At 40.3% G+C, this 18439-nt stretch overlaps 1 protein-coding gene across 1 annotated transcript; it reads left to right on the top strand.

Annotated features, from left to right (window-relative positions):
* Positions 1–1157: 1157 nt before the first annotated feature.
* Positions 1158–18439, top strand: arpin (actin related protein 2/3 complex inhibitor). The gene is made up of 6 exons (XM_061927942.1): positions 1158–1295; positions 4813–4888; positions 11169–11301; positions 14195–14401; positions 16888–17051; positions 18168–18439. The coding sequence occupies exons 1-6, from the start codon at positions 1204–1206 to the stop codon at positions 18174–18176; spliced, it is 681 nt and encodes a 226-aa protein (XP_061783926.1). The 5' UTR covers positions 1158–1203; the 3' UTR covers positions 18177–18439.

An 18439-nucleotide genomic window follows, 5' to 3' on the forward strand; every position in this document is an offset into this window, starting at 1 on the left:
GTGGCTTTTTCTCTTTTCTTCTGTGTTTTCCTGTAGCAGTTTCATGTCTTCCTTTGAGCGATATTTCCCGCATCTACTTTGTTTTAGCAATCAAGAATATTTCAGTTGTTTTTATCCTTCTTTGTGGGGACATTGTTAATTGTCATGCCATGTTCGGATGTACATTGTGGACGCCGTCTTTGCTCCACAGTAAGTCTTTGCTCCACAGTAAGTCTTTGCTATCGTCCGGCATTCTGTTTTTGTTTACTTTTAGCCAGTTCAGTTTTTGTTTCGTTCTGCATAGCCTTCCCTAAGCTTCAATGCCTTTTCTTAGGGGCACTCACCTTTTGTTTATTTTTGGTTTAAGCATTTGATACCTTTTTACCTGCACACTGCCTCCCGCTGTTTCCGAAATCTACAAAGCAATTAGCTATCGGCTGTCACCTACTGATATGGAAGAGTATTACACGGTTACTCTGCCGAGCTCTAGACAGCACCGACACTCAACAACAGCACATCATTTGCAGGTTATAATTACTGGTTTGCAAAAAACATTTTTAACCCAAATAGGTGAATTTAGATAATCTCCCACGGCACACCAGACTGTATCTCACGGCACAGTGGTTGAAAAACACTGCCCCAAACTACCATAAAAAAATTCAGGAAGACATGACTGTGTGGAAGGAAATTATGACTGTTATCATTTTTTACCACAAGAGGACTATATTGGCACTATTTTGTGAAACGTTCAGCTCGTGCAATACCATTTTTTTAAAGCATTTAATTTAATATATTTCATTGTAGGCTATTTAAGGATGTTTTGTCACTATAACCCTGCAATAGAGCATAACATGTAGGCTTTTTAGCACGAATAAAAAATAAATAACAACAAAGTTTTCCAAGCTTTCCAAACAAATATAGATTGGTGTTTTATGTGGAGTGCGTTTGTGCAGTTGCAATTTCACAGTCAACCAGTAGGTGACACTGTGGAACAAACATACTACCGCCGTTGCTCGGGCCCTAATAAGTAATAAAATGATAATATGGTAGTAATGTGTTTATTTTCATTTTTTTCAGAGAAACAGACTTATTTCATACATACAGTACTGTTTACCATGTCATCTGCGCGCGGTGTAAAATCGAGCGCACCTCTGACGTAGGAGGAAGCGGAAGTGTTTTTTTTTTAACCATAAAACACGGAAAGAAAACTTGGACATCTGGAATATGAGTCGAATATATCACAACACTTGTTTGCAAAACAAAGAAGTACACAATGAGACATTTGACAGGGCCTGGTCAACCTGCTCGTATGAAAGGTAGGGCCAACTCTATAAAATTACATAAATTATCGTACTTATTTTTGAAGTTGTGTAGTGTAGTGTAGTCACACGACAACATTAGTGCTGGAATCACTGTTAAGAATATAAAGGATGCGTTCAAGGACCGTAATAAATAACAAACTCAATGTTACACATACTACAGGGTATATGTTGCCAAGCCCCTGAAAAAAGAGACACCTTGCGTCGACCTAATTTCCTTTTTTATTTGTGTGAAAAGAGTATCAACAACGGTTTAATGGCGATAACTAAACTATTCTTGTTTGTTGAAGATGTTTCAAAGTTGCATGCATTACACATTGTGGATTATATGACCTGACTATTGACAATCTACACACAATAGTTAATAAACATAAAGTAGGAGATATACAAAAACAGAATAAACAAAAGTACTTCATGCAAATGTGTACATAAAAGTAATTTTCTCCTGGCCATCTTTATGACCAAGAAGTCTGCTAAGAGAAAAATCTAATCATCCAAAAAGTGTTCCAATATCCCAAAAAACAAGAATACAAAAAGGCAAAAAAAAGTCATCAGAGTGTCTTCGATCTTGTCAATTTTGTTGAGAGGGAAGTTGATCTATTCTATTGTTTAGATTTTGGAGAGCAGTGCAAAAAAGGCTTCAAGAAAGTTAAACAAAACAGGACGAGACAAAGAGGCAAGCAGGGCAGACATGTAGAGGGAAGGAAATGCGACCGCCTTTGCTTAGAGCCAAGAGAGAAAAGGGTTGGGTTGTGAACAGCAAACATGTGTATGTAGTTATTTGTCCAATGTTGATATATCCAGTGACTTCTGGTCATGATGTTTTGATGGTCCTGGCTGAAAATAAATGGTAGGTTTAGTAAATTCCTCCAAAAACAGCTCTTGCTGAATCGGACACCAATTTATGATGGTTGTACAGTTTTCAGTCTAGGGATGACATTCATTGGCCTGGCCACTGTTCCCTATTAGTGGTCCATTTCCTGTGGCACCCAGCAGAGTCCTATTCACGTGCAGTCCATCATCCCTGCTGTGAATCGTCTCCAGCATCTTCTTGGCTTCCATCTGAACCTGCACAACAGCTTCATTGCAGTTCTGTTCACCAGCCACCGTATGATTATTAGAGTCCAAATTATTGTCTTATTGTCTTTTTGATTTTATAACACTGAGTTTTGCCTTGGTTCAGGCAGTCTGACTGGCGAGTGTACATTTTTTTTCTCCTTCAGCGTAACTTTGCCTCTTATGCCTCCAAAGCATGTTTCTCCTTTAAAGGCCTACTGAAACCCACTACTGCCGACCACGCAGTCTGATAGTTTATATATCAATGATGAAATCTTAACATTGCAACACATGCCAATACGGCATTACTAAAGTGCAATTTTAAATTTTGCGCAAAATATCCTGCTGAAAACGTCTCGGTATGATGACGTCGGCACGTGACGTCACAGATTGTGGAGGACATTTTGGGACAGCATGGTGGCCAGCTATTAAGTCGTCTGTTTTCATCGCAAATTTCCACAGTATTCTGGACATCTGTGTTGGTGAATCCTTTGCAATTTGTTCAATGAACAATGGAGACAGCATAGAAGAAAGCTGTAGGTGGGAAGCGGTGTATTGCGGCCGACTTCAGCAACACAAACACGGCCGGTGTTTCATTGTTTACATTCCTGAAAGATGACAGTCAAGCTTTACCATTGGCCTGTGGAGAACTGGGACAACAGAGACTCTTACCAGGAGGACTTTGAGTTGTATACGCAACCACGGTACCGTGAGTGCGCATGCAGCTGTGGCTTCCAAACATTTGATCGCTTGCCCGTACGTGCGTGCCGCTATGTGCATGTCACGTACGTAACTTTGGGGAATTTGGGGAAATATATGTGCTGTATGAGCTTTGGGGAGGTGAACAGTACTTTGGGCTGTGGGATTGAGTGTGTTGTGCAGGTGTTTGAGTTGTATTGGCGGGTTATATGGACGAGAGGGGGGAGGTGTTTGTTATGCTGGATTAATTTGTGGCATATTAAATATAAGCCTGGTTGTGTTGTGGCTAATAGAGTATATATATGTCTTGTGTTTATTTACTGTTTTAGTCATTCCCAGCTGAATATCAGGTCCCACCCGCCTCTCACAGCATCTTCCCTATCTGAATCGCTCCCACTGCCCTCTAGTCCTTCACTCTCACTTTCCTCATCCACAAATCTTTTATCCTCGCTCAAATTAATGGGGAAATCGTCGCTTTCTCGGTCCGAATCCCTCTCGCTGCTGGTGGCCATGATTGTAAACAATGTGGGGATGTGAGGAGCTCCACAACCTGTGACGTCACGCTACTCGTCTGCTACTTCCGGTAGAGGCAAGGCTTTTTTATCAGCGACCAAAAGTTGCGAACTTTATCGTCGATGTTCTCTACTAAATCCTTTCAGCAAAAATATGGCAATATCGCGAAATGATCAAGTATGACACATAGAATGGACCTGCTATCCCCGTTTAAATAAGAAAATCACATTTCAGTAGGCCTTTAACATGCTTATTTGTGCTGTTAACACTTCTAAGTTCTCCGCTGCTCGCCTATGAGCAGATGAACGTTAAGCATGGTGGTTCAAGTTTTTTAGCGTTCATGTTTATTAGCAGTGATCGCTACATAATCTTCTATGCAGCCTCGTGACAACATCAGCGTTACCGGCAACTGCAGCTCGTTAGCACTAATTAAGTGCTGACTACCAAAGTGACCTAACTCTTCTTTAAAGACAGAATCCACAGTCAATTCCTTAATCTAGCAAATTGATGAGACAGGTGTGCTTGTGCACAGCTGCGTGGCTTCTCTGCTTCTCCGGTTGTTGTCCTGGTGTGATGGTCCGGTTTCTTGATGATTGTTGTTGTTGAAATCGTTGAGATGATTTTATTGTAAGCCTTTTTTGTTTACTTAATGTTGCGGGCACATTTCCTGGTGATCGCTGAGAGGCGGAGGCGGGTTCCGAATTTGAATTACGCGCTTACTCTGCAGTACATTTGAAGTGTGTTTAACATGTTGCAAAAATAAGATAGCATGAATGGTACAAAGTAAAGCTTGATGGCTGAAGATGAATCGTGTATAAAAGTGGATGAAAAACGGTAAACAAAAGATACGGCATCCAACTTGGCCTGTGTCCTGTTTTCTATGTCCTCGATTTGACACAGGTGAATGAATGCACGTCCTTAAATACTTCCTGTCTAGTGAATAACACAGTCACACCCCTGTCCATGTAATCAGTAACCCCCTCATCCCAGCAGACACGCCCCCACAAACACATTGTTCCTAAAATCCCCAATTCTGGCTCCTACACATGCATTTTATGTTCATTGTTTACTCTTAATTGTCCATAGGTATGAATATTTGCTTGTGACAAGTCTGAGTGTACCTCACTTGTCACTCAAAGCTGGGAAAAACTTCATCTTACCTGAGACTTTAATGAGTAAAAAAAATGGATGAAAGGAAGTTGTCACAAAGGTCACAGGTTTTAAAGCTTTGTTTTTGTCTCTGCAGTGGCCAAGGAGTACTTGTTGAAGGAACACTTGTGGACCTTTCCAGACATGCGCTGACTGATGTCAACAATAAGAAGGTACGTTAGGTTGTACTGTCTATTACAGTACTTTTAAGGGTCATATTATGATATTTTTCCGACACTTCCTTGTGGTCCACATAACATGTAATGGTGGTTCTTTGGTCAAAATGTTGCATAGATTATGTTTTGCAGACCATCTTCAAGGTGTTTTTCTGACCGTCTCTTCTGATTAGGGCTGGGCAATATGGCCTTTTATTAATATCTCGATATTTTTAGGCCATGTCACGATAAACGATGTATATCTCAATATTTTGCCTTAGCCTTGAATGAACACTTGATGCATATAATCACAGCAGTATGATGATTCTATGTGTCTACATTAAAACATTCTTCTTCATACTGCATTAATATATGCTCATTTTAAACTTTCATTCAGAGAGGTGAATGACAACTAAGTCAATTGACCAAAACTGTAATTATTAAACAGTTATTAAGCAGTGGCACAAGCATTCATGTCATTTCAAAACAGAAAGTGCAAGATTGTCAGAGACATTTTAAAACAAGCTATTAGTGCACTTTTGTGCATGATGTCACTAAGATGACATATCAAAACAACACGAAATTAAAGTGCACTTTTTGTACAGAACGCCACTACAATATTATAAAACAAATAAAGTGCGTTTTTGTGCATGATAAGACAAGATATTTCAATAACTGTCAAATAAAAATGAGCTGCATAATAGGAAATCAAATAGTGTATGTCCTTCGCTATGTGGTAGGTTACTGCGGACGTTATCTCCTTCTGTTTTTGACTATTTTTTTCATACGGTGTTGATCTGGAAATGGTTGTTGGGGCATTTTGTGGGTGTGGCACCGGCCGGAGATGATGACATGCAGAGTTTCAAGCACTCTTCACTCTCTAGCGGGTGACTTTTGAAATGATGCTACAAACATCGACGTCCCACTGGGGTGAGTTTTTCCTTGCCCGTATGTGGGCTTTGTACCGAGGATGTCGTTGTGGCTTGTGCAGCCCTTTGAGACACTTGTGATTTAGGGCTATATAAATAAAGATTGATTGATTGATTGATTGATTGAATTAGCAGTAATGCTACTTTTTGTAGCAACGCTTTTGCCGCACACTTGACAAATTACGGTTGTCTGTTCGACATATTCCCACTTGAAGCCAAACCACCGCCAGACGATGGACCCTGTGCTGTTTTTCTTGGGAATTAATTCTTCCTTCATTTGTTACCAGATTCGCACCTTCTCTCTCTCTCTTATTACCACTCGCACCGCACCGCTAGCATCACAGCTAATGTTATCCATGCCGCTACCTGTCTGCTCTGCAAGGGCGTATGACGTTGCACGCGCGACAGTATGTGACGTATGTAAGAAGGTGTGCTTGTTTATGTCTTTGTGAGACAAGATAGAGTGACGAACGCATGTAGTGTAATGCCCGCAGCTAAAAGCAACTGCGTGAGAACATATACTCCAATATCACCATATTGTCATTTTCTTTATTGCACAGAGACAAACCCGCGATATATCGAGTATATTCGATATATCGCCCAGCCCTACTTCTGAATGTGACATTTTGTGTTATTTACAGTGTTGCCACCTTTGCAACTTTGTTGGCGACTATCCAATCCTAACATGGCGGGAATCGCAGCGGTTCGCGCATGCGCAAATCATTTGGACTTTTATGGTGCACTCTATTTGTACTACGAAGTCGGATTTTCCGCGTTCCTAGCCGGAAGTTTAGACTAGAACTTTAAATGTAAATGTTTCTTTACTGTCACACTTAAATAAATCACTGAATTTGATTTGCTTATTGTACACAGCCTCAGTCACTTGCTCACCTCGTGTGTGTGTGTGAGTCTCGCTGTGACAACTAGCTAGCTAGCTCATCATGTCAGTGCAAAGAGGAAACCAACTCTCCTCCAGGCTGTAAATGAAATGCGCAAATGAAATGCGCACGTGCAAAGTTGCCGCCTTTTCTGCCTTGGTTTACAGAGCGAGACGTAAATGTAAAATATGTCTTTACTATAATGTCAAGCTAATATAAATCACTGCAGTGTCCCAAATCCATTGTTAATGTTAATGAGCCAGTCATTTGATTCGGTTCATTAGTGAATATAACAACCTTCTATTCTTTTGATTGGTGCACTAACATTTAACAATAGGGCTGGTCGATATGGCAGAAAAAGATATCACGATTAATTTGTTTATATCATCCAATCATATTTAAAATCACAATTTTTAATTTTTTTTAAAGGCGTATTGTCCCGTGCAGGATCATACAGAGTATCGTTGCATCCCTACTGTTCACTACTGCAGTATCTGGTAATAGACATTTCCGCCATGTTTGAGCAAGGTAATACAGTACAAGCCAAAAGTTTGGACACACCTTCTCCTCATTCAATGCGTTTTCTTTATTTTCAGAACTATTTAAATTGTAGATTGTCACTGAAGGCATCACAACTATGAATGCACACATGTGGAGTTATGTACTTAACAAAAAAAAGGTGAAATAACTGAAAACATGTTTTATATTGTAGTTTGTTTTTTTTTCAAATTAGCCACCCTTTGATTACTGCTTTGCACACTCTTGGCATTCTCACCGTGAGCTTCAAGCACACCTGTGAATTGTAAACCATTTCAGGTGACTGCCTCTTGAAGCTCATCAAGAGAATGCCAAGAGTGTGCAAAAAAGTAATCAGAGCATAGGGTGGCTATTTTGAAGAAACTAGAATATAAAACATGTTTTCAGTTATTGTTAAGTTGTTAAGTACATAACTCCACATGTGATCATTCATAGTTTTGATGCCTTCAGTGACAATCTACAATGTAAATAGTCAAGAAAATAAAGAAAACACATTGAATGAGAAGGTGTGTCCTAACTTTTGGCCTGTACTGTATATGCTAACAGCTGACAATTGTCATTTTGTTCATATCTATGATAGTGTTTACTAGAGGTGCAACGGTACAGGTACCCCACGCTACGGGCCGTTCCTTGGTTTTAGGGCCACCGTTTTGCTTCTTTTTCGGTACATTTTGCAGGGGCAAAGAAAACTACTTTTTTTCTTCTTCTTTTCCAATGCTAATTGGACAGGATTAATCATACTTGCCAACCCTCCCGGATTTTCCGGGAGACTCCCGAAATTCAGCGCCTCTCCCGAAAACCTCCCAGGGCAAATTTTCTCCCGAAAATCTCCCGAAATCCAGGCGGACCTGAGTGACGTGTTGACAGCCTGTTTTTATGTCCGCTTTCCCACAATATAAACACCGTGCCTGCCCAATCACGTTACAAGTGTAGAATGATCGAGGGTGAGTTCTTGGTTTCTTATGTGGGTTTATTGTTAGGCAGTTTCATTAACGTCCTCCCAGCGCGGCAACAACACACAACAACAGCAGTCATGTTTTCGTCTACTGTAAAGCAGTTTGTCTGCCGTAAGCAGCAATGTTGTGACACTCTTAAACAGGACAATACTGCCATCTACTGTACATGCATATGTGACAATAACATCTACGGCTTTTAGAGAGTGCAATGCACTACTGCGCACACAACAAGGAGACAAAGCCGAATGCATCCTCAGAGAGGGTGTTCAGCATGGTTAGAAAAATAGTGACAGAGAATAGAACAAGGATGGACAATTCAACCCTTAACTCAACAATGAGTAGATGAGTGTTATGTGTGTGTATATGTGTAAATAAATGAACACTGAAATTCAAGTATTTCTCTTATTTATATATATATATATATATATATATAATAAAATAGCCCTGCAATGAGGTGGCGACTTGTCCAGGGTGTACCCCGCCTTCCGCCCGATTGTAGCTGAGATAGGCTCCAGCGCCCCCCGCGACCCCAAAAGGGAATAAGCGGTAGAAAATGGATGGATGGATATAATAAAATTAAAAATTAAAAAAAAAAATATATATAGATAGAATTCACTGAAAATTAAGTATTTCTTATATATATATATATATATATATATATGACTCCTCCCCTCTTAACCACGCCCCCCGACCACGCCAGCCCCCCCCCCCCGAAATCGGAGGTCTCAAGGTTGGCAAGTATGGGATTAATTATGCCGCTTGTCATCACAGACTTCATTCTGCAGTAAACAATGTATCAGCGGTGTACTGAATACTATCAGACTTTTACGTTAACATTTACTAAACAACCTTTTCAAATGGTAAAATATTATTTTTTAATTACTATAGTGTGAATGTTGTCTGTCTATCTGTGTTGGCCCTGCGATGAGGTGGCGACTTGTCCAGGGTGTACCCCGCCTTCCGCCCGATTGTAGCTGAGATAGGCTCCAGCACCCCCCGCGACCGCGAAAGGGATAAGCGGTAGAAAATGGATGGATGGATATACATCAGTGCTTCTCACCAGTGGTTTAGCAAAAGGCAAGCTGTGACCCAGATTGCGCAATAGAAGGATGAACAGATCCGGTTGTGTCCTGCAAAACTACAAATAAAGCAACCAAATTGTCACAAATCGGCGGCCTCAAATTCTGACCGGAAAGCGCAGCTTAGCAGACCCATTGCTCCTTCCAGTTGATAGATAATTGCAATAGATAATTGTGACGTGTGTTACCTCCCTGTGCTCCTTGACTAGCCAAACAGCAGGACATTATAACCTGTCACTATTTAGATCTGAATACTTATTATTTAAATGTTTACCTAAGTTTGAAGCAAAAGTGGTAACACCAATCGCCACATTTGGCGAGGCGTGTTTTAAAGCAAACTTGAAGCGCGGCGCTTCCTTGTTTAAAGCGCCACCTTTATCGTTGGTTTTGAAGCCCACATACCTCCATATTGCACACATTGCAGCTCAGTCGCCAGAATTACTGTAGAAAAAATGTTGGTGCTGTTTTTCCATTTATAGTAATATGCTGTGAAATTCACCGTATATTTTTAGGTAAAAGTCTGGCATCTCATCACCAAGTTTTTACCATTAATTCTAAAGGAATTTTTTTACTGTGTACATAAAAAAAAATTAGAATGGTTAGGCAATTGTGTTATTATATAATGAGGCATATCTTTATACGTTCATATTCATATGTTATTTACTGTTACAAGCTGCCCACTGAGGGCAGCCATAACTGCAATGTGGCCCTTAATCAAAACAAGCTCGACGCCCCTGCTATAGAAACTTTTCAATGTTTTACTTTTTATTCATTTATTTATTTGGATACAGTATGTCTGGCTAGGTCTTCTAATTCTCTGGCACAGTGTTTTTAAACCATTTCTGAGCCAAGGCACATTTTTTTAATTGAAAAAATTCTGAGGGACACAACCAGCAGAAAACATAAAAAAATGAAACTCAGCAGCCGATATTGACAATAAAAAGTCGTTCTCGCAATTGTTGGATATGAATTCAAACCATAAGCATCACTATAGCTCTTGTCTCAATGTAGGTGTACTGTCACATCACGCCGTGACTTATTTTGAGTTTGTAGCTGTTTTCCTGTGTGTAGTGTTTTAGTTCTCCTATGGTGGCTTTTCCTCTTTCGTTGGTATTTTCCTGTAGCAGTTTCATGTCTTCCTTGAATGCTATTCCTCGCAGCTGCTTTGTTTTTGCAATTAAAGACTATTTAAGTTGTGCGGACGCAATCCTTCTTTGTGGGGACATTGTTGATTGTCATGTATGTACGGATATACTTTGTGGACGCCGTCTGCTCCACACGCTGTAAGTCTTTGCTGTCGTCCAGCATTCTGTTTTTGTTTTCTTTGTAGCCGGTTCAGTTTTAGTTTCGTTTTGCTTCAATGCCTTTTCTTAGCGGCACTCGCCTTTTGTTTATTTTTGGTTTATGCGTTCGATACCTTTTTACCTACAGACTGCCTCCCACATATTTTGATCACGACAAACCATGTTCCCGACATCTACAAAGCAATTAGCTACCTGCTGCCACCTACTGATATGGAAGAGTATTACACGGTTACTCTGCCGAGCTCTAGACAGCACAGACACTCAACAACGGCACATTTGCGGATTATAATTACTGGTTTGCAAAAAATATTTTTAACCCAATTAGGTGAAATTACATAATCTCCCACGGCACATTAGACAATATCTCAAGGTACACTAGTGTGCCACGGCACAGTGGTTGAAAAACACTTCTCTGGCAGACCAGGTGTGTTTGAAGTGTTAAGAAACTGAGTTACAATGCCATCTACTGTACGGAGTTGCAACGACAGGCTGCACTCACAGCTATGTGTTTATGAGCGAGGTAGTGCCACATTTATTTGTGTGGCATGTATCAAAAATGAATCTAAAATACAACTAAAGAAAACTCATCACATGTTTGTTGTGTTCTTTCGGCAGGTTCGTTACTATGTGCTGTACATCAAACCGAAACGCATCCATCAGAGGAAATTTGATGCCAGTGGGAAGGAGATTGCGCCTAACTTCAGTGATAGCAAAAAGGTCAACACAGGCTTCCTGTTGTCTTCTTACAGTGAGTAAGCAGTACTGTACTTTATTTCCTCGCAGCACCATATGGAAGGATGTAAGGATGAATGGTTAACCTGACATGGTTATCCCTGTAATTAAAAATGCTGCCACACCTTAAAAATATGTAGTTTTTTTTTTTTACACAAAAACATTTTTTTCCATGAAAACAAATTTAAATAATATATTGTATGAATGGACATAATGTACAGTGTTGGCGTTAACGCACTTTTTGTGTCTTTTTACGCATTGAAATCAGAAAGGACGCGCATTTCCCCGTGATGCAGTTTTTTGTTTTTTTACCGACTCTGCCTTCTCCAGGTCAAAACTCCAGTTTGCTTGTTTTTTTTAATCGATTATCGCTTTCCACCGGTGTTTTGTTTTGTCAATTGCGACGGTGCGCTCTTTTCACGTCTCTTTCTCTCTCTAGCCAGGAGAGCGAGGACGCACCTGCGCGCTGACAGCGGGAGCAAGCGCGCTGTCACAAAGACAATAATGTCAGTGTCGTGACTTGGAGAAGAAAACCGGGTCAAATTTCCGTCCCCGTTTATTGCGTTTTTATTGGTCGTCTTCAAAGTAATGAACTTTCCGGTACAATTTTTAAAATTTTGATTCGCCGGAGGTTTTATCAATCACAAATACTGCCCTAGTTTGCACTCGGACAACTTTACCGCGAGGAGCTGTCAAAAGAAAGACTTCATAGTAAACACTAAGGTGAGGGTAAAGTCAACCTTTTTAACTTCATCCTGTGCCATGGCTCCAGTAAATGAGTTGTTTTAGTCTTTGTGAGTCAATGGAAACTTCACTTTTATCTGCCGCTGTATTGACATCGTTCGAGGATGGAGATAGGGTAGCTGTTAGCTTCAAGCTAACCAGCACCCGACCAAACTCCTCCAACACAAAAACATACTTTGCAGGTCAACAAATAACAATAAAAATATGTGCTTTTTGAAGTGTTAATGTGCGATGAGTGTTCAAAAGGAGTCTCTTGGAGAAGTGGCTGACAAGTTCGCAAGTGTCACTCACATCGCTGACAGTGACATCATTGTTTACTGAAGCAGAGATGCTGACTGTGCTTTACATAGTAAAACCCATTATCAAAATTTTTTTTTTGCAAATAATAATTAACTTAGAATTTCATGGCTGCAACACGTGCCAAAGTAGTTGGGAAAGGGCATGTTCACCACTGTGTTACATCACCTTTTCTTTTAACAACACTCAATAAACGATTGGGAACTAAGGAAACTAATTGTTGAAGCTTTGAAAGTGGAATTCTTTCCCATTCTTGTTTTATGTAGAGCTTCAGTCGTTCAACAGTCCGGGGTCTCCGCTGTCGTATTTTACGCTTCATAATGCACCACACATTTTCGATGAGAGACAGGTCTGGACTGCAGGCGGGCCAGAAAAGTACCCGCACTCTTTTTTTACGAAGCCACGCTGTTGTAACACATGCTGAATGTGGCTTGGCATTGTCTTGCTGAAATAAGCAGGGGCGTCCATGAAAAAGACGGCGCTTAGATGGCAGCATATGTTGTTCCAAAACCTGTATGTACCTTTCAGCATTAATGGTGCCTTCACAAATGTGTAAGTTACCCATGCCTTGGGCATGCTGGCTTTTGAACTTTGCGTCGATAACAGTCTGGATGGTTCGCTTCCCCTTTGGTCCGGATGACACGATGTCGAATATTTCCAAAAACAATTTGAAATGTGGACTCGTCAGACCACAGAACACTTTTCCACTTTGCATGAGTCCATCTTAGATGATCTTGGGCCCAGACAAGCCGGCGGCGTTTCTGGATGTTGTTGATAAATGGCTTTCGCTTTGCATAGTAAAGCTTTAACTTGCACTTACAGACGAACTGTATTTAGTGACAGTGGTTTTCTGAAGTGTTCCTGAGCCCATGTGGTGATATCCTTTAGAGATTGATGTTGGTTTTTGATACAGTGCCGTCTGGGGGATCGAAGGTCACGGTCATTCAATGTTGGTTTCCAGCCACGCTTACGTGGAGTGATTTCTCCAGATTCTCTGAACCTTTTGATGATATTATGGACCGTAGATGTTGAAATCCCTAAATTTCTTGCAATTGCACTTTGAGAAACGTTGTTCTTAAACTGTTTGATTATTTGCTCACGCAGTTGTGGACAAAGGGGTGTACGTCGCCCCATCCTTTCTTGTGATAGACTGAGCATTTTTTGGAAAGCTGTTTTTATACTCAATCATGGCACCCACCTGTTCCCAATTAGCCTGCACACCTTTGGGATGTTCCAAATAAGTGTTTGATGAGCATTCCTCAACTTTATCAGTATTTATTGCCACCTTTCCCAACTTCTTTGTCACGTGTTGCTGGCATCAAATTCTAAAGTTAATGATTATTTGCAAAAAAAAAAAAAAGTTTATCAGTTTGAACATCAAATATGTTGTCTTTGTAGCATATTCAACTGAATATGGGTTGAAAATGATTTGCAAATCATTGTATTCCGTTTATATTTACATCTAACACAATTTCCCAACTCATATGGAAACAGGGTTTGTACAAGAGAAGACTAACCCTGTGTGTTTATCGGAGGACATTTAGATGTTAACTGGCTGTCCAGCTTTGCACAAGTAAACACGCTGCAAGACTGCTTGTTTTACTATGCAATCTCATCGTATCGGACAGTATGCTGATATTGGAGCGATATTTGATATCAATAAAGAATCGGCAAAGCCCTTAATATTTTATTGTAAAAACTGCAAAATTCAAAGGTTAATAGCTTATTTAGCTAGCCTGTTTTCAGGGTAGATGAGTGATTAATACCAAAAGCAATCATTTAACAATACAATCACAAAGGAAATATTTATTACATGATATTCTTATTGAAATAAAAATATTGAATGATGCAAACGTGTATCTGTGCAGAGGTGGAAGCTAAGGGGGAGTCTGACGTTCTGTCTGAGCAGCAGCTGTCAGCAATCATACGAAAGGACGAGCTGGTAAACATAACGGACAAGCACAGGCCAGGTGGGACATGGGCCTTCTGGTACCCTGAGTCTGACATGGACAACACAGAGCTGGAGATGGAAACTGATGTTCGACTGAAGACCAGAGGAAACAGTCCATTCATATGTGAGTCTTGCAGGCATTTTTCCAACACAGCTGCTAGTTTATTTTAAGGTAAACCCTGCTTTATAAAGTATTCGATACATGGTTTGTATTACGGTAATGTTTTATCAAAGCAGGTGTATAGTATCAAAGCAGTGCCTAAACCTAAGCCATGACTCACGCGCAGACTCTTGTTTGCTTTCAGAAAGCACACACAGTTGTACCGAAACAGTTCCTTCAGATTGGCACTGACTAGCAGACAATTAGCGTTTAAAGTGATCAATCAGAAAGGAGGGTACAAAGTCTGATTAACTAACATTAACATTAACTGAAGTATGTTAAACATTATACAGAATTGTTCCAATAATGTATATATGCTCAAATCTACATGTGTTGAACATTTCATTGGGTTCAGATGAACAAGATAATCAATAATAACAACAAACGATACCAAAGGTTTGAATTGTGCCTCACACCTTTTACTTCTGTCTACAATTTTACAATCACTTTTAAATTACCGTATTTTCCGGGCTATACGGCGCACTTAAAATGTTTTTTTCTCCAAACTCGTCAGTGCGCCTTAAAACCTGGTGCGCCTAATGTACGGAATCATTCTGGTTTTGCTTACTGACCCCGAAGCAATTTTATTTGATACATGGTGTAATGATAAGTGTGACCAGTAGATGGCAGTCAAACATAAGAGATGCGTGTAGACTGCAATATTAAAGTAGTTAAAGTACCAATGATTGTCACACACACACTAGGTGTGGTGAAATTTGTCCTCTGCATTTGACCCATCACCCTTGTTCACCCCCTGGGAGGTGAGGGGAGCAGTGGGCAGCGCCCGGGAATCATTTTTGGTGATTTAACCCCCAATTCCAACCCTTGATGCTGAGTGCCAAGCAGGGAGGTAATGGGTCCCATTTTTATAGTCTTTGGTATGACTCGGCCGGGGTTTGAACTCACAAGCTCGGTTGGTAGAGCGGCTGTGCCAGCAACTTGAGGGTTCCAGGTTCGATCCCCGCTTCCGCCATCCTTGTCACTGCCGTTGTGTCCTTGGGCAAGACACTTTACCCACTTGCTCTCAGTGCCACCACACTGGTTTAAATGTAACTTAGATATTGGGTTTCACTATGTGAAGCGCTTTGAGTCACTTGAGAAAAAGCGCTATATAAATGTAATTCACTTCACTTCACAACCTACCGATCTCAGGGCGGACACTCTAACCACTAGGCCACTGAGTAGGTTATGATGGCAATATGACTCAAGTAAAGAACAACAACATTTTATATGTTCCATTGGAAATATAGAACATTACACACGGCTCTCAAAAATCTATCAAAATGTTTTAGAACGACTTTGGTAAGCTATGAAGCCGCACCGCTTGATGGATTGTACTGTGCTTCAACATACAAGTATTATTATGGTGTGTGTATAAGGTAAGACATATTATCTGACATTTTGTTTCGCAATATTATGCAAAAGCGACTTTTCTTACCTTCTGGTACCTGCTGATCTGTATTTGGGATCTGCATAAATCCTGAAAAATTGTGCCGACGCCGTAATCGATAAGCTTCTTCTTTTTCTCTATCTTCTTGTTATGGGACATTCATCCTCCGCTGTTGCCATTTCTAATATAATGTAGTGTAAAGTTCTTACTTATATCTGTCAGTAAACTCGCCATCAAAGCGCTAAAACATACCGGTGTAGTGAGTTTGCATTATTCACCCAAGGAACTTTAGTTATTAGAGAGTTCCGTTTGGGCGTTTTTTCACGGCACACATTTCCTGTGTTGTTGTTTGCGGATGAGGAAATGCTGCTCCGTTATTGATTTAAGTAAAGTCTGAATGTCATTAAAACAGTTAGCTCCATCTTTTGACACTTCTCCCAGGAGGTGATCAAGGGCGATGGGTCAAATGCAGAGAATAATTTCGCCACACCTAGTGTGTGTGACAATCATTGGTACTTTAACTTTAACTTTTTTCTTCCACGCCCGTCCTTGCACGCTACACCGCTACAACAAAGATGACGGGGAGAAGACGCTGCCGAAGGTGAGCCACGTAAATAAGACCGCCCACAAAATGGCGCATCCTAAAGCGACTGTCAGAAAGCGGCCTGAAGATGATTTGTAAAACATCATCTATGCAACATTTTGACCAAATAACCTCCATCACATGTTATGTAGACCACAAGGAAGTGTTTTACTTTTAGAAAAAAAAATATACTCTTTATAATGACTCCTTTAATGCGCCCTATAATCCGGCGCGCCTTATATATATGAAAAAAATCGAAAATCGCCTTATAATCCGGTGAGCACTATGGTCCGGAAAATACAGTACAATATCAAGTTGTGTATTTTAGCTTATTGTTTTGTTTTTTTAATTCTTTACTATTTGCCTGTAAATCGAGAATCGATTCTGAATCAAATCGTCACCCATAGAATCGTAATCAGATTGTGAGTTGCTGAAAGATTTGGATCCTTTTTTGCTTCACGTGTCTGTATTTGTCAGTCTCTTTAGCAACAGTGGACAGCGGCACAGTGACCAAGTGCAACTTCGCTGGAAGTGTAAAGGTTGGAGCATCATGGACGGACAAGATCATGGCCAATAAAGCTGGAACAGGCAGCACCCAGAAACCTGAAGGGGAAGGAGAAGGAGCCCAGGAGGATGAATGGGTGAGATATCATGTCACCCGATATGTAGTGCAGAATAACAACTAAAAAGACGACAGTCGGTGATATTTTAAATTATATCTACTAGAGATGTCCGATCATATCGGACTGCCGATATTATCGGCCGATAAATGCAATATCGGAAATTATCGGTATCGGTTTCAAAATGATCAGTATCGGTTTCAAAAAGTAAAATTTATGACTTTTTAAAACGCCGCTGTACGGAGTGGTACACGGACGTAGGGAGAAGTACAGAGGGCCAATAAACCTTAAAGGCACTTCCTTTGCGTGCCGGGCCAGTCACATAATATCTACGGCTTTTCACACACACAAGTGAATGCAAATCATACTTGGTCAACAGCCATGCAGGTCACACTGAGGGTGGCCGTATAAACAACTTTAACACTGTTACAAATATGCGCCACACTGTGAACCCACACCAAACAAGAATGACAAACACATTTCGGGAGAACATCCGCACCGTAACACAACATAAACACAACAGAATTAATACCCAGATCCCCTTGCAGCACTAACGCTTCCGGGACGCTACGATATACACCCCCCACGCCCCCAACCTCCTCATGCTCTCTCAGGGAGAGCATGTCCCAAATTCCAAGCTGCTGTTTGAGAAAATAATGCACTTTGTGACTTCAATAATAAATAAGGCAGTGCCATGTTGGCACTTTTTTCCATAACTTTAGTTGATTTATTTTGGAAAACATTGTTACATTGTTTAATGCATCCAGCGGGGCATCCCAAAAAAACTAGGCATAATAATGTGTTAATTCCACAACTGTATATATCGGTATCGGTTGATATCGGTATCGGTAATTATGAGTTGGACAATATCGGAATATCGGATATCGGCAAAAAAGCCATTATCGGACATCTTTACTGAAAATACTAGCATCTAACAAGCTAGCACAGAGTACCAAAAGTGTGAAGGCAGTTAGTGTTTTCTTTTATTCTAACATTTAAATAAATACATGCATTTGTTCATGAGTAATATAGCTCAATTGATAACCGACTAATAGCTAGCTAGAATGCTGACAGATAGCAAGATATTCCTAAGCGATTAAAGTGGATATAGTAATAAAATGTTTCTTTTTCCTTTAGGATGACTGAAGAAAATGCCTTTTCCCATCTTCAGAATCTCCACGTGTATACACTTTGTGGCCTTGGGTCTTCTCCAATACTTAATGATGTAAGTGTCCCGGCAGTAAAGCTGGCATAGTTTTGTACTCATTTGGTCCTTTCTGTCCACATGTTTGTGATTATTTCATGTTTTTATGTCCGGATTATTTGTTGACATTCTGTTTTTCTGACTACCGTGAAAACATATTTTAATCAATGTTTATCAATCATTAAATCATCAAATATTATCAATA

The sequence above is a fragment of the Nerophis lumbriciformis genome, linkage group LG35, assembly GCF_033978685.3.
Source record: "Nerophis lumbriciformis linkage group LG35, RoL_Nlum_v2.1, whole genome shotgun sequence".
In the NCBI taxonomy this organism is placed as follows: Eukaryota; Metazoa; Chordata; class Actinopteri; order Syngnathiformes; family Syngnathidae; genus Nerophis; species Nerophis lumbriciformis.

Bases quoted from the DNA above. Each gene is read 5' to 3' on its own strand.
- arpin (XM_061927942.1), top strand. From the start codon at position 1,204: ATGAGTCGAATATATCACAACACTTGTTTGCAAAACAAAGAAGTACAC. The intron at 4,889-11,168 runs GTACGTTAGGTT...TTCTTTCGGCAG, and splicing joins CTGATGTCAACAATAAGAAG to GTTCGTTACTATGTGCTGTA. The intron at 14,402-16,887 runs GTGAGTCTTGCA...TGTATTTGTCAG, and splicing joins AGGAAACAGTCCATTCATAT to TCTCTTTAGCAACAGTGGAC.